This window comes from Chiloscyllium punctatum, chromosome 7, assembly GCF_047496795.1.
Source record: "Chiloscyllium punctatum isolate Juve2018m chromosome 7, sChiPun1.3, whole genome shotgun sequence".
NCBI classification, from domain to species: Eukaryota; Metazoa; Chordata; class Chondrichthyes; order Orectolobiformes; family Hemiscylliidae; genus Chiloscyllium; species Chiloscyllium punctatum.
Window position 1 is genome coordinate 95,212,903 of NC_092745.1, and position 27,808 is coordinate 95,240,710.

Consider the following 27,808-nt stretch of genomic DNA (forward strand, 5'->3'; position numbering starts at 1 on the left):
TTAAACACTGCATTTGCTTAACATCTGAAATTAAATCAAAAAATGCTGTCTGTGCTGAGCAAATAGGCAGCATCTGTGGAAATATATTTAATATAAAAACCAAAGAACTGCTGGTGCTAGAAATCAGAAACAAAAACAGAAATTGCTGGAAAAGCTCTGGCAGCATCTGTGGACAGAAAGAAAAGTTAAGGTTGTGGATCCAATAAATGTTTAGTCTGATGATCTTTCATCAGAATGTTCTATCTTTCAGCATGAAAGATAGAAATGCTCGAGATTTTAAGTGAGAAGAAGGCATGGGGAGGGTGCAGGAAGTACAAAGGTTAAGGTCTGTATTAGGGTGCAGCACTGGAGAGACTAATTGATGAGAGATTTCATGATGCACAAATTAAAGAGAATGGTAATGAGTGCAGTAAAAACAACACAAAGGTTGTGTCCAGATGAGGTGTGATGCCAGCCTTCTTAATTCAACATGAAGAGATAAAGAAACAAGTCAATGAGAAACAAAAATGCATTGAACTAGAGCAAGGCAGAGGTTGTGAGTTAAAGTTGTCAGCATTGAGTCTAGTAGGCAGTGGTAGGGAGCTGCTCCTTGGGGCTTGTCAGAAATTTCACAGCAGCACCGTAGAAGGGCATTGACTGAAAGGTCAGAATGACAGCACAGTGGAGATCTCAATTGACAAACAATGGTCAACCTGAGGTCGTGCTTGTGGATTGAACTGAGGTGTTCTGTTAAGTGGTCACACAGACTAGGTTTGATCTTCCTACTGTAGAGGGCAACACAGTGACTAAATTGAAAAGAGTACAAGTTGGATGGAGTGTTTGGAGCTTTGGATGGTGAGAAGGGAAGAAGTGAAAGGAGAGGTGTTGTGTCTCCTGTACTTGCACAGAAAAATGGGGAGAGTGTGTTTGGGTGACAGAGTGAACTAGGATGTTGAGCTGAGAATGGTCTCCTTGAGAATGCTGAAAAGGAAGGGAAGGTATTTTGGTGGCATTACACTGGATCTGATGAAATTTGTCTAAGATGATTCATTGAACACAGGCTGATGGGGTGTGAGGAGGAAACAAATAAGCTATTATGGTTCAACAGGGATTAGGAGGGGAAAGGAAGAATTATCTGAGGCACTGATGTGGAAAATTGCATCATTAGATTAGATGTGATGGAGCCAGGACAACTGGGAAAATGGCATTATATTCTTACTGCAAGGAGAGTATGAGGAAGTCTAGTTTAGATAGCCATGGGGGTCTGTGCCTTTGTACTGAATATTAGTTGATGGTCTATCTCTGGAAATGAAGACAGAGAATTTAAAAAAAGGGGAGATAAGAGCCAGGGATTGACCAGGTGAAAGTGATGGAAGATTAGAAACAAAGTCAATGAAATATTTTGAGTCATGGTGAAAGCAGGAAGTGGAGCTAATGCAGTCACCAGTATACGAAACAAACAGATAATGGTGGGATGTAATTAGGAAAAGAGTAATAAATGTTCCACCCATCCCACAAAAAGCTCAGGCATAGCAAGGACTTTTATTTGGGCAAAAGTGAGTAGAAAGCTGAAAGAGAAGTTCCTCAAAATAAGATCAAACTCAGCCAGGAAGGGGAAGGTGTTGTAGATAGGATCTAGTTAGGTTTCTCTTTAAAGGAAGAAGCAGAGAGCTCCAAGACTTCCCTACATAGGAATGAAGGTGTAGAGCAATTAAAGGCCTGAATGTTCATAGTGAACCAGGAAACTGGAGACATTGGAGGAGATGTGAATGTAGGTAAGAAGAGCTTAATATTTGTCTTTATTTCAGTCTTCTTCCAAATAAAATATTCATTCCGATTGATCCTAATGATTCTCACTAATTGTCTCCTATATTTTTCTCTCCTGAAAGCATTAGCACATTGTTGAGGCACATTTAACACAAACTGCAGCCCTCTCATTTGCACTGGTGTGAACTTTGTCAATGAGTGTTACAGGCTGAACAGGCAGGATACCATAGATGAGCTGTTACAAATTCAGGTTTTACAGCAAATATATGATCTTTGTTACATCAGTGTTGCTTACTCCTTTAAGCAGATTATCTTGAGTATGTCATTTGGTCCAACTTGTCGCATAGCCCAGGCATGTAGCAACAATGTCTTTGTGTTTTAATGAAAAACATCCACCTGAAGCAATAGCTCTGCATCTCTTCATAGATACTCCCTCATCCGAACATTTCCAGTATTTTGTTTTACTTATTACTAATAGTGGCAGGGCAGCAGCTGCAGTGTTAGCAAGTGGGGGACCTCTGGCTGCGGTAGACCCAGAGCAGAGACTCATTCAGCAGGGGCCAGTCATCAAGTGCATCAATGGCTGTGCCCAGAGGGGAGCCCCTGGCTGCGGGAGACCCGGAACAGGAACCTTGCAGAGGTCTGGGAGCTGCATTTGGGACCCCTGACCGATGAAGATGAACTTTATTTAAGTACTTTTTACTCTTTTGTATCTCAAATTGGTGCCTAATAATGGTGATAGAGCATTTTTCACTGTAACTCCCTAGATGTTTGACAATAAATCATTCATTCACTTAATGTCTTTGTGTGATCTGCATTGGATATTTATGCCTTTATTTTTAAACATGTATGAGCACACTTTTTAAAAAACAGAATCCTTAAAATTAACTTTTCATTCAAATCCATTCTACGAAAAATAGACAAGATTTTTAAAATTCATTGATAGGATATGCAAACCACTGGCAAGGCCATCATTTATTTCCCATCCCTAGTTGCCCTTAAAAAAAATTATTGGTGAGTTACTTTCTGGAATTATTATAGTCCATAGGTAACTACAATTCCATTAAGAGGGGTGCACCAGGATTTTGATCCAGTGAGACTGAAGAAAACATTCACATATTTCCTAGTCTAGATGGTGCATGGGAGGGAAGCTTGGAAATGGAGATATTCACAGGTATCTGCTGCCTCTTGTTCTTCCGCATGGCAGAGGTCAGAGGTTTGGAAGGTGCTTTTGAAGGAATTTTGATGAGTTGTTGCAGAGCATTTTGTAAATGAGACACATTGTGGTGATTATGCATCACTGGTATAGGGAGTGAGTGTTCCTGGTGTTAAATGTGATACCAATCAAGTCAGCTACTTTGTCTTGCATAATGTTAAATTTCTTGACTTTTGTTGGAGCTGCATATATCCAGGCAATTGGACAGTATTCCATCAAACTCCTGACTTGTGCTTTCTAGTTGGTGGGCAGGCTTTGGGGAGTCAGGCGATCAGATGCTTGCCACAGGATTCTTAGTCTCTGACCTGATCTTCTCACCACATATATGATATGGCTCAAATGGCAACCCCCAAGATTTTCCTAATAGGATATTCAGTGTTGGTAATACCATTGAATAACAAGGTGCGATGTTTGGTTTCTGCTTTGTTGGAGCTTGTCATTTCCCAGCATTGTGAGGTGAAAAGTACTTGCTAGTTATCAGACCAGGCCTGGGTGTGATCCAGATCGTTTTGGGAACAGTCTCTAAGGATAAACTGATATTTTTAACATTGTGCGATCATTAGTGAAGATGTTTACCTCCTACCTTATAATGGAAGGAAAATTGAAGCAGCTGAAAATATTTGAGCCTAGGCTATTTCCCTGAGGTACTCCTGAAGTGATGCTCTTGAGCTGAGATGCTTGATCTCCGTAATCATAACCATCTTCCTTTATGTTAGGTTGGACTCCACCGAGTGCAGAGTGTTGTCTGTGATTCCCATTGACTCCAGTTTTGTGAGGGGTCTTTGATGCCACACTCCGTCAAATGCAGCCTTGATGTCATGGGCAGCCACCCTCCTGTTCCCTTCGAGGTCAGCTCGTTTTCTATGTTTGCACTGATACTGTAATGTGATCAGGAGATGAGTGGCCCTGGCAGAACCCAAACTGAGCATCAGTGAGTGTTTTGGATGAGTAAATGCCACATGATAACATCATTAACGATGCCTCCCGTCTCTTTGTTGTTGATTGAGAGTGGATCATGAGGTGGTAATTGTTTGAGTTGACTTGTCCTGCTGTTGTGCACACGATATACTGGACCAATTTCCTGCATTACTGGGTAGATATGAACATAGCTGAAAATGTGTTGCTGGAAAAGCGCAGCAGGTCAGGCAGCATCCAAGGAATAGGAGAATCGACGTTTCGGGCATAAGCCCTTCTTCAGGAATATGAACATACCAACATACAAATTAGGAATAGGTGTAGGCCATTCAGCCTCTCGAGCCTGCTGCACCATTTAATAAAATTTGACTGTAACCTCAAATCCAGAATTCCCCCATCCCTAATAGCCTCTCAACCCATTGCTTCACAAGACTCTATTGCCCTTTGCCTTAAAATATTCAAAGATACTGCTTCTGTCACCTTTTCAGGAAGAACATCGCAAAGACTGTCAAGCTTCTCAGATGTCCATGTTGTAATTGTACTCAAACAGCTTGAAGAGGAATGTGGCTAGTTTTGGAGCACAAGTCTTCAGTTCTATTGTTGGAATGATGTCAGGCCCATAATCATAGCAGTATGGGAGGTAATGGCACAAGTCTTCAGTTCTATTGTTGGAATGATGTCAGGCCCATAATCATAGCAGTATGGGAGGTAATGGCCAAGTGATATTATCATTGGACTATTAAGCCAGAGACTCGGGTAACGTTTTGGACACCTGGGTTCAAATCCAGTGAAAATCTGGAATTAAGAATGTAATGATGACAATAAGACAATTCTTTGAAAAAGCCCCTCTAGTTCACTAATGTCCTTTAGATAATGAAGCTGTCATCTTTACTTGGTCTGATCTGCATGTGACTCCAGACCCACAGGAACGTGGTTCACTCTAAGCTGCTCTCTGGGCAATTAGGGATGAGCAATAAATGCTGGCCGAGCCAGTCCCACCTTCATCCTGTGAATGAATAAAATTAATCTATCCTGGGCCTTTTCTGTTCCTCCATGTTACATGGGATGAATTGAACTGAGGCTGAAGACTAATGTTTGTGGTGTGGGAGACCTCAGGGAGAGGCTGCAATGGATCATCCCCTCTGCACTGTTGGGTGAAGTGTAAGAGTTTCAGCCTTGTTATTTGCACTGATGTACTGGGCTCCCTCATGATTGAGATGGGGATATTTATGAAGTCTCCTCCTGCACAGAGTTGTTTAATCTTCCACCAGCATTCGTGACTGGATGTGGCAGAACTACAGAGCTTAGACCTGATCTGTTGATTGTGGAAACACCAAATTCTATTGTATACTAATTACATTGTTTGACTCACAAGTAGTCCTGTGCTATAGCTTCAGCAGCCTGAGACCTCATTTTTAGATATGCCTGGTACTGCTTCTGGCATGTCCTTCTGCACCCTTCGTTGAACAAGAGTTGATTCTCCGGGTTGGTGGTCATGTTAGAGTGGATGATCTGCTTAGGCATGAGGTTGCAGGTTGTGTTGGAGTGTTGTTCTGTTGCTGCCAATGCTCCACAGTGCTTCATGGATGTCCTGTCTTGAGTTGCTAGATCTGTTTGAAATCGATTCCATTCAGCATAGTCATATTGCCTTAAAAGACAATGTAGGCAACACTCAGTGTGAAGACACAACATGGTCTCCACAAGACAGTAGTCACACCAACCAATACTGTCATGTAGGTAAATCGATGAGAATAAGTACATTTTTCCCTTTTGTTTGTTTCCTCACAACCACATACCAGGCATAGGCATAATCCTCTAGGGCTCAACTACCTAGTGATGCAAGGCAGAAGTTGGTACTGCAGATGCTGGAGATTGGAGTCAAGATTAGAGTGGTGCTGGAAAAGCACAGTAGGTCAGGCAGCATCCGAGGAGCAGGAAAAATTTATGTTTTGGGCAAAAGCCCTTCATTCCTGATGAAGGGCTTTTACCTGGTGATGCTGCTGAGTCACTTTTGGTAATGGACCCTGGAGTCCCCAACCTAGACTACCTTCTGTGCCATTGCTATTGTCACTGCTTTCTCCAGTTGGTGTTCAATGTGGAGCAGTACTGATTCATCAGCTGAAGAAGCAGAATTTGTGCAAATTGCTAGGCTTCGTTGCCCCAAGTTTGTCCTGATGCCTTGAGAGTTCATGGGGTTCAAAGTCAATGTTGAGGATTCACAAGGCATTTTCCTCCCCACTAGGAGAAAGTGAGGACTGCAGATATTGGAGATCAGAGTCGAAAAGTGTGGTGCTGGAAAAGTGTGCTGCCTGACTGGCTGAGCTTTTCCAGCATCACACATTTTGACTCATCTACCTCCCTACTGTACTTACAACTGTGCCACCAGCCTGGCTGAATCTGTCTGTTGGTGGGACAAGGCAAAAACATGGGGTGTTAGTAGTGTCAGGGACGTAGTCATTCTTCATGAATCAGACCTTATGAATATTATCAGGCTATTGCTTGACTAGTCTGTGGGACAGCTCCCAGTTTTGTCGCAAGCCAAAAGGTGTTCAGAACAAGGACTTTACAGGAGGGGGAGGTTTTTTCTTCTGTGTCTTGGCTAATACTGGATTATCTATTGTGTTTCATTTCTTTCTTCAGACCTTGTAGTGGTTTGATACCACTGAGTGGTTTGCCAGGCCATTTCAGAACACATTTAAAACTCAACCATATTGCTGTGTATTTGGAATTAAACGCTGGCCATGCCAGATGAGGATAGTAGATTTCACTACCTTAAATGAGATTAGTGAATCAAATGGGTTTTTACAATAGTTAACATTATTGCTATTATTCTAGCTTTTGATTCAATTTTATTGATTTCATTCAAATTTCACCATCAACCATTGTGGGATTTTGAACTAGTGTCCCCACAGTATTAGCCTCTGACCCTGGATAGCTACGGTGACAATACAGTGCTTCATGTTCACATTTGGAGAACCCTAACTCTCAAGAAATTTGGCCTAAAACTCCTCCAGTGCAGGAAATAAACTGTTAAAACTAACTTTCTGACAAACTGCTCAAGGAAAACAAGACCAAGAATTAACATCATAAACTCTTTTGGCATTGGTCATTATCAATTAATCGTTCTCATGACCTGCATAATTAAATTCCTAATTCCATGGTATCTATGTAATTAAATATTTCAGATAGACTCTGGCAACGGCTACGTCGGCAGTCATTCACAATCTCCAAATGCACGATACCTTGTCCTTTACTCAAGTTTGGTCCTTTACTCGACTGCTGTGTCCTATTGTTAAAGAGCAATGAGGGTCTTGCAATCCGCTTATGCGTACCTTAAGTGTATCCCATTTATCATGACCAGGGAATGGTATGGAGTTAACTTTAGATATGTGTATAACTACCTTGTATATATGGTTTATATTCAGAACAGAATGCTCCTCCTCATCTCACTGATACAGAGACTTGTGGTCAATTGCTACTCAAATACAGACACACAAATGTAAATTTCCCAACAATTAGCATATTCCTTGTTTAGTGTGTCAACTTGGATATCCTGTGGATCCATAATTATCCACATTTCGCACTCCTCCTACCTTGAACATCTCTTGCACTGCCATTTTCTGCGTCAAACTTGACGATAAAGATAGCATTAGCTTTAAATCTCACATTTAAGTCTCACATTAGCACCATATAGTGTGATGGCATAGGTTCGGGAAACTCGGATATGGAAATGATTTGGATAGAGATGACAAACGATAAAGGGAAATAAAATGACTTCCAAGAGTGGTAGCTAGGCCCTTTATCAGCAACCACATGTTTGGGTAGATCATAAAGGAAGCAATAATGGAACTTGTCAGCATAATATTGCAATAATCACGAGAGATTTCAATCTGCATATATATTGGAAAAGTCAGGTGGGCAAAGGTAGCCTAGATGAGGAATTCATAGACTGTTTTTGAGCAGCACAGTGGTTAGCACTGCTGCCTCACAGTGCCAGAGACCCGGGTTCAGATCCCACCTCCCTGTGTGGAGTTTGCACATTCTCCCCGTGTCTGCGTGGGTTTTCTCCGGGTGCTCCGGTTTCCTCTCTCAATCCAAAAATGTGCAGGTCAGGTGAATTGGCAATGCTAAATTGCCCGTAGTGTTAGGTGAAGGGGTAAATGTAGGGGAATGGGTCTGGGTGGGTTGCGCTTCGGCGGGTCAGTGTGGACTTGTTGGGCCAAAGGGCCTGTTTCCACACTGTAAGTATTCTGATCTAATCTAAACACAATATTCTATAGTGACCAGAAAGCAGGCTACACTAGACCTGGTACTGTGCAATGAGATAGGATTAATTAATGATCTCATAGTGACGGCACTCCCTACTTAACAACAACCATAATATTTTGCATTCAGTTTGAGAGAGGGAGAGGGGGAGGGGTGGAGGGGAAGAGAGAGGAGTGGATATGAGACTATTTTACAATCTTAAATAAGGACAATTACAAGGGCATGAAGTAGAGCTAGCTAAAGTTAATTGGCAAATTCCAATAAGTAAAACACATTTCTAAAGGACAGTCATACCTTTTGATGGTTATCTCAAAACTTTAGAGATAGTATCAAGCTAAAAGAAAGCATATAGAATTGTGCCAAAACTGGTGATTAGACAGAAAAAAACCCAGCAAAGAATGGCAAAAATAAATAAGGCAAATTAGAGTATGAGAGAAAGCTTGTTAGAAATATAAAAACCCACAATACTCCAGATATGGTTTTACAAGAGGCTTGTGTAACCTTTATGTCTTTGTATTGCATTCCTCTAGCAGTGAATGATTATATTTAATGAGCTTTCCTGCATACCTCTGCAATTCATGCACTAACACGGTGGCACAGTGGTTAGCACTGCTGCCTCAGAGCGCCAGAGACCCGGGTTCAATTCCCGACTCCGCGACTGACTGTGTGGAGTTTGCACATTCTCCCCATGTCTGCGTGGGTTTCCTCCCACAGTCCAAAGATGTGCAGGTCAGGTGAATTGGCCATGCTAAATTGCCCGTAGTGTTAGGTAAGGGGTAAATGTAGGGGTATGGGTGGGTTGCGCTTCGGAGGGTCAGTGTGGACTTGTTTCCACACTGTAAGTAATCTAACACATTCTCAGTTGGTGTTCTGACAGTAAAAATAAAATGTCCTTTACTCCACATGTACCTCAATCATCCTTTTAAACAATGATGTTTGCCACATGAACTCCAGAAACCAATATTTTCATTCTCTGAACCTTCTTCCTCTAAACAAATTTCCAAGGACAGGTTGTACGATTGCATAGCACTACAGCAGATAATCATTGGTTGAATCTTAAATATCAGCATGGCTTTGCATTAGATTAGTAGCTTGTGTTGTGTGATTTTTAACTTTGTCCACCCCAGTCCAACACCGGCAGCTCCACATCAGCAGATGTACTGTCAGGTGATTGTGTAAAATGTAACTTTGTGGAGCTTGATGGAACGGAAGTGTTCCTGAAGGATCCACAGTGGACTGCTGCCACTGCAGGAACTGGTAGCAGAGGCTTCTAGGCTTATGTGGTTTTATTCAAATATATTTATATTTGGCACCATAGTAGGAGCAGGAAGCCAAGAACAATAACATATTAGGGATCAAGATGACAAAATACCAAATAAAGAAAGATTAGCACTGTTAAGTGACAAAGCGAAGCGAGGAGAGACCTGTCAGCATGCCTGTCAGTCTGGAAGATAGGGAAAATGCACATGAGTTTGAAAGCTCATGAAGTGAAGTACATTGAATGAAGGTTCTTATTGCTACTGCCTCCCATTTGGTCTTATTTTTGAATGACTATGTTATACAGTTATGATAAATTCCTGCTTAGGGGAGACTGTGCCTCTATACAAAGAAACTGAACCATTGTGCAGACCTGAAATTTGTCAACAGGAAGTGGTATGTACAAAATAAAGATAGAATAGATAATTTAAAAATACTATCTCAATGATATCTGTCTGCTGTACTCCAGTTGTTCCTGGCTTTCTAGCTCCACTTGGCAAGATGGCTACACTTGGGCTCAATTCTCCATGAGCAATACCACAGAAGATCAACTAATTATCATTAGTTGATAGTTAAATAGCAATTTGAGGTGGACAGCTGATTGAAGTGTCGATCTCCTCTGCATTACAGGCTAAGGAATTGTGAGACTTAACATTGATATACTATGGTTTCAATATAGGTGGAACAGGGTAATTATGGAATTATACATCGCAAAAGAAGACTATTGTGTCTCTAGAATTGTTTGGAAGAGACAGTCAATTGATCCTTTTTTTTGTTGTTTCCACATAGCTTGCATATTTACTTTTTTGAAATATATAGTCACTTCCTTTTTGAACGTTATAGTTGATTTTGCTTCAAAATTCCTCTTAGCCAATGGAATCTAGATGGTATGACAATTTTTAATCCCTTTTCCATGCTCCTTTAGAATGGAATTCATAAATTATAAAAATGTGACAACAGGAGGTTAGGATTATATTTTTGTTTTTTTTAAGATTTAATAATTGCGTATGTTGAATATTCTACATCACACACCATCTATAGTCACAACTATAGTTGAAACCAACATTGTATATCTCTAACTGCCATGTATGGTTCATTATTGCTATAGACCATAAGCCATTGGAGCAGAAATTAGGCTATTCAGCCCATTTAGTCTGCTCTGCCATTCAATCATGACTGATAAGTTTCTCAACCCCACTGTCCCACTTTCTCCCTTTAACCTTTGATCCCCTTAACAATCAAGAATCTATCTACATATGTCTTAAATATACTCAATGACATGACCTTTACCACCTTCTGTGGCAATGGATTCTGTAGATTCATCCTTCTGGCTGAAGAAGTTTCTCTTCATCTCTGTTCAAAAGGGTTTTCCCTTTACTCTAAAGCTGTGCCTTTGTGTCCTAGTATCTCCTGCTAATGGAGATATCTTCCTAATGTCCACTCTACCTAGGCAATTCAGTATTCTCTAAGTTTCATAGAACATAGAAGAATACAGCGCAGTACAGGCCCTTTGGCCCTCGATGTTGCGCCGATCCAAGCCCATCTAACCTACACTAGCCCACTATCCTCCATATGCCTATCCAATGCCCGCTTAAATGCCCATAAAGAGGGAGAGTCCACCACTGCTACTGGCAGGGCATTCCATGAACTCACGACTCGCTGAGTAAAGAACCTACCCCTAACATCAGTCCTATATCTACCCCCCCTTAATTTAAAGCTATGCCGCCTTGTAATAGCTGACTCCATACGTGGAAAAAGGTTCTCATGGTCAACCCTATCTAAACCCCTAATCATCTTGTACACCTCTATCAAGTCACCCCTAAACCTTCTTTTCTCCAATGAAAACAGCCCCAAGTGCCTCATCCTTTCCTCATACGATCTTCCTACCATACCAGGCAACATCCTGGTAAACCTCCTCTGCACCCGTTCCAGTGCCTCCACATCCTTCCTATAGTATGGCGACCAAAACTGCACACAATATTCCAGATGCGGCCGCACCAGAGTCTTATACAACTGCAACATGACCTCAGGACTCCGGAACTCAATTCCTCTACCAATAAAAGCCAGTACGCCATATGCCTTCTTCACCACACTATTTACCTGGGTGGCAACTTTCAAAGATCCGTGTACATGGACACCAAGATCCCTCTGCTCATCCACACTACCAAGTATCTAACCATTAGCCCAGTACCCCATCTTTTTGTTACTCTTACCAAAGTGAATCACCTCACACTTAGCTATATTGAACTCCATTTGCCACCTTTCTGCCCAGCTCGGCAGCTTATCTATATCCCGCTGTAACCTGCCACATCCTTCCTCACTGTCAACAACTCCTCCGACTTTTGTATCATCCGCAATTCCTCCGACTTTTGTATCATTCAATTGGATCTCTTCTCATTCTTCTGCATTCCATTGTGTATAGACCCAGAGTCCTCAAATGTTCCGCAATGGTAGTTGCATATATTGTTTCGACAAAGCGTTTAATTCTTCCTGTCTGCTTAAAGTTCCTGATTGATCCAGCGACCGATGACTTGCATTAGGGAGACAGTAAGTTTGGATGGCTGGTTTGCAGAACAGAATGATGCCATCAGAGTGGGTTCAATTCCTGCACTGGCTAAAGCTACCTTGAAATCTCTCCCCACATTTGAGATGTGGTGACCCTCCGGTTAAATTGTCTCCAGTCAAGTTTCTGTAGAGGGAGCAACCCGATGGACCATTAAGATAATGGTGACATTACCTTATACTTGAGAAAATCTGTCTAGTTTCTTTATAAAACCTTATTTTGATTTTTGGGGAGTTTTGCAAAGAATGATGGGAATTGTTTTTATTTTAGATTAGATTACCTACAGAGTGGAAACAGGCCCTTCGGCCCAACAAGTCCACACACCAACCCTCCAAAGAGAAACCCACCCCCCTATATCTACCCCTGACTAATCCATCTAACACCACAGGCAATTTAGCATGGCCAATTCACCTGACCTGCACATCTTTGGACTGTGGGAGGAAACCGGAGCACCCGGAGGAAACCCACGCAGACACGGGGAGAATGTGCAAACTCTTCACAGACAGTTGCCCGAGACTGGAATTGAACCCGGGTCCCTGGCGTTGTGAGGCAGCAGTGCTAACCACTGAGCCACCGTGCCGCCCATTTTAATAGATATTTGTATAGCATATCTTGAAAATGTTTAGGTGGCACGATGGTTCAGTGATTAGCACTGTTATCTTGCAGTGCTCAGGACCCAGGCTCAGTTTCACCTCAGGTGACTGTGTGGAGCTTGCACATTCTCCCCATATCTGTGAGGGTTTCCTCCGGGTACTCTGGGTTTCCTCCCACAATCCAAAGATGTGCAGGTCAGGTGAATTGGCAATGCTAAATTGCCTGTAGTGTTAGGTGCATCAGGCAGAGGTAAATGTAGGGTGGATTACTCTTTGGAGGGTTGGTGTGGACTTGGGCCAAATGGCCTCATTCCACACTGTAGGTAATCTAATGTTTCTCTTCGTGTCACAGTCCTCGCCCACCATTTTTTAAAATGGACTAATGTTCATGTATGCTGTGGGACACTATTGAACCTCAAGTTGTAGAAAAATATTCCAGTTATGGAAAGATAAACTCGTAGGAGTATTTGTATTTAATTGGTTATAAATATAACGACATTTCTACTGCTTTGCTTCAGAATTGGAAAAGGAAATGCAGGAAATGCACCGGGAACACACAAAGAAAATCAATGACCTGCAAGAAGAAATTGAGATGCTGAAAAGTGAAGCCAATAAATTGCGAACGCGAAAAGGGTTAAGATCTCAACATCTGCACCCACCTCCACCTCCGCCCCCACCCCCAATCCCTCCCACTCATTCAACTCTGAACCAACACACTCAGGGGTCTCACATGGTAAGTACAATTCTTTTCTCTGCTGGGAAAAAACAGTTTAATTACAAGAGAGATTTTAAGATTTCCTGCTGCTCTGATCATTCTGGAGAGATATTATATCAGTAGCTGTTGTTTGAGTAAATCTAATATGTTTATAACAATTTCATAACTGGGTAACTGATCAGATAACCATAGAATTATCATTTGGAATAATTATGTGGACATTTTCATTATTTTAGATAGTATTCCACACTACTCGTACATGGTCTTGATATTCAGAATCTTTTGATTTCAGCAATTTCACTCAATTGCATCATAACATGTAGTATAACGTGACACTGATTTGTGGGTATTTTCATAAAAATGTACAGATGATCATGCTGCCCCATCCTGTCTCAAAGTATAAGTTTTTAAAAATGTATTGACACTCTGTGGTTTCTTCTCTGCAGCTAATCCTTTACCTTGCAGATGTTTTTACCACAAATCTTAGTTTACAGCTAACCCAGAATGATCAGACGAAAATTTCCTGTTATGAAATAAAATTTGTTGTCGAGTAGATGATTTCCTGAATCCAGTGAAGAAAGGTTCACAGCTTGTTACATTCTCTGTCACCATGTCCCCTCTCCCCTCCCCCACTCCAGAGGAACCAGTTTGGCAGTTAGACAAACCACCTCATGACCTGTCCTACCTGCCAATCTCCCTTACGACCTATCCACTCCACCCTCCTCTCTGATCTATCACCTCCATCCCCACCCCCCCATTCACCTATTGTACTCTATGCTACATCCCCCCCATTTATCTCTCCACCCTGGAGGCTTCCTGCCTCTATTCCTGATGAAGGGCTTTTGCCTGAAACGTTAATTTTCCTGCTCCTCGGATGCTGCCTGACCTGCTGTGTTTTTCTCGCACCACTCTAATCTAAACACCACTGTTCTGCCTTTTTCACATCGTGATCATTTAATCTGCACTATCAGCACCCTCTCTCCTCCAGCACTCCAACCTGCCTACCCTCTACTAATGAATAAATGTTGTCCCTTCCACACTTTATGCCAGTTCTGATGAAGAGTCATTTAGGTTCAAAACATTAGCTTACTCTCTCTTCACAGATGCTGCCTGACCTGCTGTGATCTCCAGCAATTTTTGTTTTCAGTCAAAGGTTTACAACTCAAAGCTGCTCACAGTCTTTATGTTTTCAGTATCATTGAGAAACAACAAGGAGTACTATGGTAGAAAATGCAGCAAAGCAAAAACTAGGTGGTAGCCTAGGATTAAGGCATATGGCATTGGGCAAAAAAAGACTAAGTTTGCTCTATATCAAATCCATGCTAAACTTAATCTGAAAATGTTCATATTGATATTTAGTGTGCAGATTGTCTATGTAGGATAGCTGACCATGCTGGTGTGTTTCACCTTGTGATGAAGTTGAAGAATTCACAAACAATTTGAAAACTTTAATCTATAACTTTTATAGAGCCATGCCAGACCTCAAACACCAATGATTGCCAAACATTTACTTGATCCTCCAGATGTTTTAGGACCTGCACCTTATGACCCAGCGTAAGTAGCAATATTTTTGCATCTTGCACATTCAATTATTTCTATCCTCTGAGCATCCAATTGGTCCATCACACACCATTGTACATTGATGCTTTCCCTGATTCATTAAAAGCTCATCTTTCAGACCTAGGCTATATCATGGCATACCATAGTTATACTTTAATTTTTGTTGTGAATGGCCATTTCCACCACTGAACTAAGTTTTCATATTTTGAATGTTGTCCATGCCCAGTGTTATTTGTCGTCTTCTTTAATTGTCATGGATCAGATAGCAGAGAGATGGCAAACTACCAAACTCTCAGTTTTCATGCTGTGCTTTAACTGACTTGTACTTCCATTTTAAGCTGGGGCCAACTATTATGCAAGATTTGTACCCTAAGGCTCTCTATTCAATCTTCCTTTTAAATACCATGGCAAGACTGACTACTGATGCATTTTCAAGCTGCTCAGACTTTCATCTTTGCCTCTTGAAATCTCGATGTGGAGGTGCTGCTGATGGACTGGGGTGGACAAAGTTAAAAATCACACAACACCAGGTTATAGTCTAACAAGTTTATTTGGAAGTACTAGCTTTTGGAGCACTGCTCCTTCATCAGGAACCTGATGAAGAAGTAGCGCTGTGAAAGCTAGTCATTCCAAATAAACTTGTTGGACTAAAACCTGGTGTTGTGTGATTTTTAACTCTTGCCGACTCAGAAACTCCTTATTACTGCTGAATAAGAAAAATGATAGAATGAGATTAGTTTAGTCCTACATGCTCTGCTGAGTTTAACTCTACAGAAGCCCAGTGATTCATATCAGGATAAAATGTCATGAAAGGAAAAGTCTGATTGACTTCAATGATTTTTCATTGAGTTGCTGTGATGAGGTGTTGGACTTGGGGAACTTCAGAAAGTATTGCAGCTTAGCCTGCACGCTAACTTTGGCCTCCAGATCTCTCCACTACTCTTTCCCTATCCAAAAGAAGTCTTTTTCAGTTCTTGAACAGGTCATGGCACCGAGGACATTCTGATTTGAGGCCGATGCTTCTTAATAGTGGAAAGGGAAAGTGTGTGTCACCATCTTGTGAGCCATTTTTTCAATCAAGGTGAGAATAGCAAGGGCAGAGGAAAACAGTGAAGTCGAAGTGATGGTTGCCTTGATTACCTATATACTGATAGAAGTGAGAAAATCCGATGAAAATAAATTTACATTGAGTTAATTCATTTCCTGATATCAGATTAGCTCAATAAATGTGCGCTTGAATTTCATGTCTATAGCCATAGAGATGTACAGCACGGAAAGTGTGCAGTTAACTCTTCTACCCAATATATCCTACATCAAAGTACTTTTACAACAGGTAATACATGAGGTAATCTCTCACAGCGGTTCCAATATCCAAATGATTTAAAGATGAAAAACATCTTCTGAGGCCACCACCTTTTAATTCTTTGCTGTGCTGAGACCTTTTATTCAAAAAACTGATCTAAAAGCCAAGAAGTACTTCTGTTCATGTTTAATGTTATGAAAGAAATAATTACACTGTCTACCCTACACAATACAAGATAATTTCCAACTGGCATCATGCCAGCTCAAAAGCATTGGAAATATAACAATGCACTTGGGGCATTTGAAATGACGCTTTGCACCATTGAACAGGATATTGAAATAATGCCTTCAGGTGTAACACATGGCTCCTCTGCTGCAACACGTCTGATATTTTATCTCCCAAGTTATCCTTGAATTTAACTTTTAAAGAATGCCTTGTTTTATGACTAATATTTTTGATTCCAGAGCAGGGTTTGTTGTCTTTTATGATTTTCTTCTTGGCCTTGGCCCAACCTATCGCCTCATCCGTCTGGTTACTGGTTTGTACAATAATGGTCACGAGATGGGGAAGCCATCTGCCTTACCTGCAGTGTACTGTGAAGTGGGAGTTGGACCTCACTACTTGTCTGAAGGACTCAAAGGCAACTTTGGAATATTATCTGCAAAGCAGCCAGTACCAAGGTAATGGACATATGATAGAAATATTTTGTATCTGAAATAGATCTGTTCACATTGCATCAGTGTGCACTAGTGAGGAGAATTATAGAAAATTATAGAGTCATACAGCACAGAAACAGACCCTTCAGTCCAAACATAATCCCGAGCTAAACCCGTCCTGCTCCTGGCCCATATCCCTCCAAACCTTTCCTATTCATGTACTTATCCAAATGCCTTTTAAATGTTGTAATCGTACCCACATTCACCACTTCCTCTGGAAGGTCGTTGTACACGCAAACCACCATCTGAGTAGAAAGAAAATTGCTCCTCATGTCTTTTTTAAATCTCACTCCGCTCACCTTAAAAACGTGTCCCCTAGTCTTGAAATCCCCCGTCGTAAAGACAAGTACCATTAACTCTATCTATACCCTTCATTATTTTATAAACTTCTATAAGATCCCTTCTCAACCTCTTAGTTCCAGTGAAAAAGTCCCAGCCTATCTAGCCTTTCTTTATAACTCAAACCTTTCATGTCTGGCAACATACTGGTTAATCTCTTGTGAACCCTCTCAGGATCGATAACACCCTTCGTATAACTGGGTGACCCGAACTGGACACAGTTGTTGGACTTGGGAGAATACATGGGTTGCCTGAGGTGTAGGATGCTATCGTTTGCATGTACTGAGAGGGCCATCTGACAACACTGTGAAATCCACCAACAAGGAAGTGGTTCCATTCAAATAATGTCAAGGTGATCTATGATCACTGCTACCACTTTCTGTAGAGTGTGTGCCTACTATCCTTGCTGTTACCATGACTCCTATATCCTGGAGCACTCTCACATACCTGTTGTTTTTGAGGGTCCAGCTGCCTACAAAGTGGGTTACTGGCAGACAAGGGCTACCCACCTCGATGATGGCTTGTAACAACATTGCACAATCCCCTGACTTATGAGGGACGCAAATATAATGCAGCCCATGCCTCAGTCAGGGCCACGGCGGAACAGAGTAAATGACTGTTGAGGATACAGTCCTTCTGCTTGGACCAATCTGGAAGGGGCCTTCCAGTATAGTCTGGAGAGAGTGTGCCACATCATCCTGGTGTGTTGTTCCATAATTCGAGCAGGCAATGAACCCATGTACTGGATGCTGAGGAATTAGGGGGAGCAGGAGCATGAGCAATCTTCTGAGAGAAAGGGCGAAGGCACAGCTCAGCTTGGTAGGGTGTTACAAGGCAGACAGAATCTTATTGACAATTCCTTGCAATAGATGTGAGCTGGATCAAGCAGATAATTGTGAACTAAAATATTCTTTGGTCATAATGCCAAAGTATGGTTTGCATTGTTGGGGCAAAAGTCAACTTCTATTGGTTTGGTTTGTGTTCCATTTTGCTTTCTGTAAATAAAAGCCCATGTTTGTAGTTGTCCATTTGCTTGCCTATACATGGTGTTCAGCTACTGGATAATGACCATCTTAAACTGCAGCTAGAGTAGAAGGATAGGGTCACACATGCATTGGAGTGTCAGCCATGTTGGCTTTGTGACATGGGCAGCCTGTCTTCGGGTTTGTTGTACCAGGTGTACAGAGGATTTTCAAAGGGATGTTGGTCTATCAGCAGTTATTCACTGATTGTTTCTGGGAGCTTCATTCAAATGTAAGAAATGGAGCACATTTGATAAGATATGGCAAAAGAACTCAGTAGGTCTCAAGGTGAATAAAACCTCCAAAAATCTCAATATGACTCAGACTTAACCAAAAAAATGTATTCAAAGGTCTCAAACAGAAAAAGGTCAAGGATGCAATTTTTCTAATTTTCATTTGTTTGTATCTGCTGTTAGAGTCCGTCCTTCCCCAGGAGTCTCATTAGTAATTGAACTCCAAGCTGCAGGGGGCTTTGATCCATATGGCCAGGAAATCCAGCGCCTGGTTTCTAGGGGCTGGGCGAAGATTGATATATTTGATGATCACAATCAGGTCATCAGTGGACGCTGGAAGGTTCCAATACGCTGTCTACCAGTAAGACCATCGCTCACAACTGGCCAGCTCAATGGAATTCCTCAGGTATAGTAGTTACATTTACCAAAGTTAAAAAAGTAACACAATAGGCTATATCTTCTTCATCACAGAGTGGTATTGCAGGTTAAATGTTATTGAAACAAAACTCATATCCTCATCTACACATGGTCAGCTACATATTCCACCTCCTATATTGTTGAAGGAGAAACTCTGGAATATTTTGACTCTTCCCATACATTGTCAACCACCTCCATCAAAGTATACCATTATCAAGGAGATCTCAACACCAGATCAACTGTGCCAGCTCAGCCGTCTACAAACCACATTACAGAATCAAGTAGTGTTTGACAACAAAGAACCCTGCAAGAAAACAGAAGTCCTTGTAAAGCAGTTGAAGTCACCACAGTCCTACCCGACAGAGAGACTGAGCTGTGTATCAGAGACATGTAGGAGAGCTACAGAAATTCCATTAACAACACATCCAATATATCATCCAGATCCAATGGGAGGACGATTGAACAAACAAAAGTGTCCTTAAATCCAGCTCCACGAGCATTCAGGCTGAGCCCCTGCAAAGTCTCTGCTAAGCTCCTTTAAGAAGAGGCAGTGAAACAGCAGAAAAGGAAAGCAGAGGAATCATTCTACACTCCACATCTAAATACCTCATTGTGACACCTTGCTCCATGTGCTCGAAGATCTGTGGGTTGAGAAATGGATTGTTCAGTCACATGAAGACTCAGGGCAGAGAATTCACAACCCCGAGGAACTGTTACGCTGATTGCAAAAATGAGGAAGGCCATTCAGCCTATTTTTGTTGAGGTGTGCAGAACTCATCAACCAAAATCACTGCTTTCTGGAATTTCATTCTATCACTTGATCACCTTTTGTGTGAAAAGTAACTAAATTTCCACTATCAGTCATCAACTTGCCACTCAATTAAAACCTGAAACCTCCAATTCAAAATAATGCACTAACTGAAAGGGTGATGGAAGTAGATTCAGTCACCGCTTTCAGAAATAAATTAGATCTATACTTACAAGGAGAAATTATCAAAGCAATGGGAGAAGACCAGAAGAGTGGAATTAATTAGTTAACTCTTTCAGCTTGCACAAAAACGATGTGCTGAATAGGTCTTTTTGTGTATTGTATAATTTCATGATTCTATAATATCTTCCTAAAAATGATCAGAAGTCACATGACACTAGGTTATTGTCCAAGAGGTTTATTTGAAATCACAAGCTTTTGGAGTGCTTGTCATTTGTCAGGTGGAGGAGCAGTGCTGCAAAAGCTTGTGATTTCAAATAAACCTGGTGTTGTGTGACTTCTGACCTTGTCCACCCCAATACAACACTGACACCTCCTTCAGTCCTAAAAATGGACATGTTCAGCTGAAATTTGAGTGCTCAGCAAATAAAAATTACAGTATAACTACTGAATTGTTCAACGTCAAATGCAGTTTGAAATTCTGTTTGATGATATTTCTACCATCACGTTATTACTCCTAAGTCATATCGCTAGATTTTGCTTTTGGTGGGTGAATGTCACATCATACTACTTCAGTCACATAATAATTTGTTATAATTAAAATGCGAGTCATTTTTCAGTTCTTGATCTGGGTCTTCTGAATTCCAATTTGAATCTGGTTTAAATGCAGAAAGGATGTGTGCTCCGGCTTGGAAGGTGGGAGTCTAGAACCAACAGACACAGTTTCAAAATGACTGCAGGCCATTTTGGACTGAGATAAGGAGTCTTCATCCAGAGAGGCATGAATCTTTGGCATTTTCTGCTTCAGAGTGCTGTAGAAACTCATTCATTGAGTAAGTTCAAGATAGAGATTGATAGATTCATAGATCTTAATGCCATCAAGGAATTAGGGAATAGTGTGGGAAAATGGTATTGAGGTAGCAATATCATTTTCAGCCATGATCTCGAGCATTGCAGCAGGTTCAAGAGGCTGAATGATCTACTCTTCCTCCTATGTTTGTTGAATTGTGGAATGCACTTCACAATTAGAATGATAAAGGTTGTGGAATCTGGAGAGCCGTTATATTGATCTTCAGTGTAATAAAATTTACAATGAAATAAAATTTACCATTTAGACAATTCCAGTTACATGTTTTCTTTCTCTAGCATTTAAAGACGAAGGCAATTAATCTGTTTGAAGTTTGAAGTCTTGCCCCATTACAAAGCCAGCTAATAATCTGACCTCATATCATCATGGGAAGGATCCCAGATTTTTTTTTCTCCATATTTTAAGTCATTTCTACATACTTACAGTACATAACTGAATGACAATTTTTCACATTCCAAAGTGTTGTAATTTCTAACAATGTTTTAATTATGCTGTGACTCAAATGAAGAGATCTCTAAAAATGATTTTCTAATTGATTCTTTAGTTAAAACTTACATGAGGAACTATTTATAATTGTAGAAGTTGCACCATTTACAGGAATTTGGGTATAGGAGATGGTGAAGAAGAAATATGTGTTGTTTACATGAATATGTATAGCAAAGCAATATGCTTACAATACTTATCGTGCTTTTAGAAGGGAGAGTAGGCAGAAGAAACTACTCATGTACCAATAAAATTGATAGACGGTTCTCTTTCATTTTAATTCTTTTTAGGTTGGCAGTGCTGAGGTTTACCTACGAGTGTTAAATGCTAGAGATGCTGATGTGCATTCAATGGCCACAGTTGACCCTCACAAGTCTTCCATTTATCAGTATCCACCATTGGTGAGTCTCTGCCACAGCAAAGAATGGATTTTCCTCTGTATTATTTCTATGATTGTTGGTACAGGAAACTGAATTGGTATCATATTGGAGTTGAGTTGGTGAGCAAACGTTTTACATGGACCTCATAGATCACAGGAAAATCCAGCCCATAAAATCATAGGTATATAATTCTTAAATTTTCTACACTTTTTAAAAATTTTAATTGGAATTATAAATTCAAGTTCCGATCAGAATGTTAACTGCTATATAGATCTGATAGATTGTGTTCTTTTAGTTTCCTTCTAAATTTACATTTGAAGATAATAAGTACATTGATAGAGAGCATAAAGATGTGTTGAAAATTTAATTGGACAATAATATAAATTTAGTGCTAATTATGGCATTTTATTTGCAGATATCAAGTCGCAGTGCCCCTCTTGCTGAATCCCTGCCTCCCCCTCAACACCTGTCTTATCATCATCCTGTGGTTCAATACCTCTCTCATCCTCCTCATGTTGACCTGCCTCCTCCTGAGGGCTTCAATGACCACCACAAAGTTAATCAAAGGTGAGAGAGGGAAAGGTTAAGAGCGATCCTTTCTTTGACTACTCCCTACAGAGCTGTCACAATCTGAACATATGACAGTGTTAAAGCCTAAAAATGATTAACTTCAAGGAAGATCAAAATGACTTATTGAAAGTGACAATTTTTATGAAAATTGCAAATAATCTATTGAAACCCAAATATACACTGTGAAATGTAATACCGTTTTGTGAAAAATTGTGACACTAAATTTAATACACTATGATACAGATAGTTTCTCAGAAGATACTATACCTTGTTTCAAGTTTAATTCAATTGTATAACTGTGATAGATTCCAGTACATTTGCTACTGATTTATTGTATCTGATTTCAGTGTTAATAAAAAAAAGTTTTAAAAACCTGCATGAAAAAATTTGTGTTCCAATAGACAAACAAGAATCAAATGTTTTTGAAAGAGTAAGCTCATTGAGGACATAATACAATCTGCAGTAAACCTTACCAGTTAGGGAGAAGAAATAGGAGCGGGGTAGGTCCTCTCCCCACCCCCACCCTCCTCTAGCTTATCTCTCCACGCTTCAGGCTCACTGCCTTTATTCCTGATGAAGGGCTTTTGCCCGAAACATCGATTTCGCTGCTCATTGGATGCTGCCTGAACTGCTGTGCTCTTCCAGCACCATTAATCCAGCACTTGGTGCTTTGAGCTATGGTCACCATTCAACAAGACCATGGCTGTTTCTCAATCGTACCTTCCCACATATTGTTTAATTCCCTTTGTACCCAATAGTCTATTGTCCTCTGTCTTGGACATACTCAATAAGTGAGCTCCACAGCTCTCTCAGAGACAGATTTCGAGACATTCATAAGCCTTGATTGAAGAAATGTTTCCTCATATCAGCCCTAAATGGCTGAAATTGAGGCAAGACACAACAGATTTTGTTTTGAAAAAGTTATTTATTGTTTCTTATCAATTCCAATTGTGAATAAAAGTTTGGTGCAAATAATTGCTGCCAAACCGATTTTCTCACAAATGTCATTATACCCTCTCTGATTAATTAGAAGACAGTGGAAAAGATTCAAAAATATTTATTTGAAAACATTTAAAAAACACACATCCAGTTCTCTGTGTACTTCTCTGTCTTCTGGGACTATTATTCAAATATTGTACTGTACTTTTAGACTTTCATCACCAATGTCAAGTTTAGACTTTTTAAATTTGCTTTTTTCTCTATTTCTCATGCTTTTATTAAATATGGGCTTCTCTTTCATTTCAGCACACCCAAACTGTCTTCCCATTCTTTCATCCTTTCTCTAATACTGCATTGTCTCAGTTATTATCTTTTATATTGCCACTTTTTTTTTTCTGTTAAATAGTCAAGTTATTTAATATTATCTCCCGTGCTCTTAAATGCTGATCAGATGAATCTGGTTCCCTACCTTCAGGCCCACTTTACCTCTGTCTTTCCAAACTTAATAAAAGGCCCATTAATGTCTTAGATTTTAATCTGATAAAGGGTACACTCCTGAAATATCAGATCATCTTTCCTTTTCATAGATCTTCACTGATCCACTTTGTGTTTGCAGTTCTTCCTGTTTTATTTCAGATTTCCAGTATTTGCAGCTTTTCCCAATTATTTTGTCTTTTCTAACACGTAATTCCATAGTGCAGGAGGGACTGTCATAATGAAATTGTGACGTATTAAAGTATAGGACTAGGAAAGGTTATTTGAGCGATCAAATCAATTCAAAATCTGTGTGTTTCTAAAAGTACGTTATCCCATTAATATGAGAAGGCAATGATGATATTACCATGCAGTCTTCTTTCATGTTCTGGGGAGGGATGGTGTAGAATGCCTTATTCTAATTTTTTTTAAGGGTCCTTAGCTTCTAATGAACATGCTCATTCATTTGGGGTAGAAAGTTACAATCATGGTTCAGAGGCTCTACCCATTTCCCTTTAGCCCTCTCTGGGAGAGCCCCCTCTATCTTTTTGAATGAGGTCAATGCTTTACTGAATTTTGTACAACATGATTATCATGTTTGCTCTAAAGATAAATCATAACTGTGTTATAATTGACAACATAGTTTGGAAAAGACTCTTTGGTCAGTGTGATAATCCAGAATTATAGAGTCATAGAGATGTACAGCACGGAAACAGACCCTTCGGTCCAACCTGTCCACGCCGACCAGATATCCCAACCCAATCTAGTCCCACCTGCCAGCACCCGGTCCATATCCCTCCAAACTCTTCCTATTCATATACCCATCCAAATGCCTCTTAAATGTTGCAATTGTACCAGCCTCCACCACTTTTTCTGGCAGCTCATTCCATACATGTACCACCCTCTTTGTGAAAAGGTTGCCCCGTAGGTCTCTTTTATATCTTTCCCCTCTCATCCTAAACCTATGCCCTCTAGTTCTGGACTCCCCGACTCGAGGAAAAAGACTTTGCCTGTTTACCCTATCCATGCCCCTCATCATTTTGTAAACCTCTATAAGGTCAAAAATGAACAAGCAAAGAAAGTCATGCAAATGGTTTTGAAAAGGTGTAATACACCACCCAGAAGCTCATGGATCATGTTTATATTATGTGCATTAAAAGGGTGATGGATAGTTACTCTGCAAGTAAGGCTGTGAAAACCCAGCTTGTTGTTTGTTATACTAGCTGGTTGTGGTTTCATCCAGTGGAGATTTATGCTGCTGACCTTGGAAAACTATGCCTTGGGAGACCTGGAATGTCACTCCAATTATATGAATAAATCATTAGGTTATGGAGAGAAGTTTAGAGTAGGAATTCAACGACCCCCATGCTTTAAACATCTGCGTGAATGTAAGATAGCACATTAGATGAGTTACGTTTCCTCTGAATTTATAATTCATATCAAGCAAATGGGTTTTTGTCACTTTTACAAGACTTCAAAACTGCAATTGTGAGAATAAGCCAACTAGTTTGGTTGCAAGATAACTGACCTTGATCATCTGCAACTATCATGCTGAGCTATTTATGTTAGCTGCTGTAACATAAGGATGAGATGTGGGTCACATAGTCCTGAAAAATTCAATGAACGCTCTTTATTATGTATCTACATACATACGCTACAATCACAGGCACTTTCAGGTCTAGGCTCAAGCTAAGCAATTTACATGGTCCAGTAGCAGAATCAGATAAGATGTCCAGTGATGCTGTCTTAATGTTGGGAGCATCTCATTCCATCTTTTATACTTTGGAGAACTGGCATGTCATGCTACAAGAAAACAGAGCTCAGTAAGATGGTGATGGACAACTTTATACCATGAGGTCACATGCCCTGATACTGTGATGACTTCGTGAACATGTTCCTTAAAAGTTTGATGCGTATGTTCTGTGAAAGATAAACACAATCTTCATGTTTGAGGGCACCAGAGCAATTGGGATCTTTCACTTGATTCATTGGAAACCTTGGTGAATTGATTCAAATGTGAAAACCATGGTGGAAGGAGGTCTCCAGAACCAAAATATGTCTCCAAGTTATGTTGTATTGCCATTTTCCTCGCAACATGTAGATTTTGAGATATAAAGAATATGTGAGAGTTGAAAATTGAATTGAGAAGAAAGAACTCCAGTGGCTAACATATTACCAGAGAAACCTTAATGAGGAAAATAATATTTTTGTGTTTTCAAGAATGATCTAGAGTCATCTCACCCATGTAAAAATGGAATAATACCGTTTATGCTTTTTTTTCAATAACTTACAACATAAATCCCAATATAAAAAAATGTTATTCACATAAAACTATCCAAGGACAGGGTCTAGATATACCACAAACAACCGTGTAAGAGGCATTGACAACCTTGGCATCGTTACTAGGAAAAGCAAACAAAATTCTTCAGGGTTGAATATTCAATTTTCCCAGAACTAGTGAGAGCAAAATGTTGGGTTTTTGCTCTGTGAGGATTCATTATCTTGTTTAGAGGTGGAATTACTGCTTTTGGAGCAAGAGTGAGGAAGAAAAAGTCACTTTTTTTCCTTTGGGCAGAACCTTTTCAGGTTCAGAGAGCTGAGGGCAATGCTGAGATTTATCACAGAGCCTGTCTTGATGTTGGGAGCATCTTGTTCCATCTTTTATGCTTTTAACAAGTGACATGGCAAGTTTCCCAGTAGGAAATAGTGAGTTGCTATTTAAAGGGGATTGGTGCTTAAACTTGTTCGTGGTCCAGCTCACCTCATTAATACTCAGCTTCCTAATTTGTCAAATTATTGAACAAGCCATAAGCAAACCAGATGGAATCTATCCAAGGTTGCTGAGGGAGGGGAGAGAGGAAATAGTTAGGGCCCTGACGGTTATCTTTGTAGCATCCTTAAACACAGGTGAGGTGCCAGAGGACTGGAGGGTTGTTGAGTTGTCCCCCTGTACAAGGAGGGTTATTCCGGGTAACTACAGACCAGTGAGCCTGACGTCAGTGGTGGGATAGTAGCTGGAGAAGGTGCTGAGGGATAAAATCTATTTATATTTGGAAAAGAATGGGCTTATCAGTAATAGGCAACATGATCTTGTGTGGGGAAGACCATGCCTTACCAACTTTATAGTTCTTTGAGGAGGTGACCAAGTTGACAGATGAAGGAAGGGCTGTAGATGTCATATACATGGACTTTAGTAAGGCATTTGATAAGATTCCCCATGGTAGACTAATGGAGAAGGTGAAGTCACATGGTGTGCAGGGTGTTCTAGCTAGATGGATAAAGAACTGGTTGAGCAACAGGAGACAGAGAGTAGTAGTTGAAGGGAGTTTCTCGAAATGGAGAAAGATGACCAGTGGTGTTCCACAGGGATCAGTGCTGGGGCCACTGTTGTTTGTGATATACATAAATGATCTGGAAGAGGGCACTGTTGGTATGATCAGCAAGTTTGCAGATGACACAAAGATTGGTGGAGTAGCAGAAAGCATATAGGGGACTGTCAAAGAATACAGGTGAATGTAGATAGACTGGAGAGTTGGGTGGAGAAGTGGCAGATGGAGTTCAATCCAGGCAAATGTGAGGTGATGCATTTTGGGAAGTCTAATTCTCGAGCGAATTATACAGTAAACGGAAGAGCCTTGGGAAAAGTTGATGAGCAGAGAGATCTGGGAGTTCAGGTCCATTGTACCCTGAAGGTGGCTGCACAGGTGGATAGAGTGGTCAAGAAGGCATATGGTACGCTGGCCTTCATTGGACAGAGTATTGAGTATAAGAGCTGGCAGGTCATGTTAAAATTGTGCAAGACATTGGTTCGGCCACATTTAGAATACTGTGTACAGTTTTGGTTGCCACATTACCAAAAGGATGTGAACGTTTTGGAGAGGATGAAGAGAAGGTATGGAAGATGATAGCTATGAAGAGAGGTTGAGTAGGTTAGGTTTGTTTTCATTAGAAAAAAGGAGATTGAGGGGGGCCTGATTGAGGTCTACAAAATCATGAAGGGTATAGACATGGTAGATAGAGATAAGCTCTTTCCCAGGGTGAAGGATTCAATAACTAGTGGTCACGCTTTCAAGGTGAGAGGTGAAAAGTCTAATGGGGATATATGCGGCAAGTACTTTACACAGAGGGTGGTAGGTGCCTGGAACACACTGCCAGCAGAGACAGGCACGGTTGATTCATTTAAGGTGCCTCTGGACAGATGCATGAGTAGGTGGAGAGCAGAGGGATACAGATGCTTAGGAATTGGGCGACAGATTTAGACATTTGGATTTGGATTGGCTCAGGCTTGGAGGGCTGAAGGGCCTG

General features: G+C 40.6%; 1 protein-coding gene across 1 annotated transcript in view; it reads left to right on the plus strand.

Annotated features, from left to right (window-relative positions):
• Positions 1–27,808, plus strand: part of ccdc17 (coiled-coil domain containing 17) — a 117,843-nt gene that overhangs the window by 79,309 nt on the left and 10,726 nt on the right. The window contains exons 9-14 of the mRNA XM_072573268.1: positions 13,075–13,289; positions 14,740–14,825; positions 16,599–16,814; positions 18,628–18,850; positions 21,431–21,541; positions 21,936–22,087. Coding sequence (XP_072429369.1) covers positions 13,075–13,289; positions 14,740–14,825; positions 16,599–16,814; positions 18,628–18,850; positions 21,431–21,541; positions 21,936–22,087 — 1,003 coding nt within the window. The remainder of the gene's footprint in view (positions 1–13,074; positions 13,290–14,739; positions 14,826–16,598; positions 16,815–18,627; positions 18,851–21,430; positions 21,542–21,935; positions 22,088–27,808) is intronic.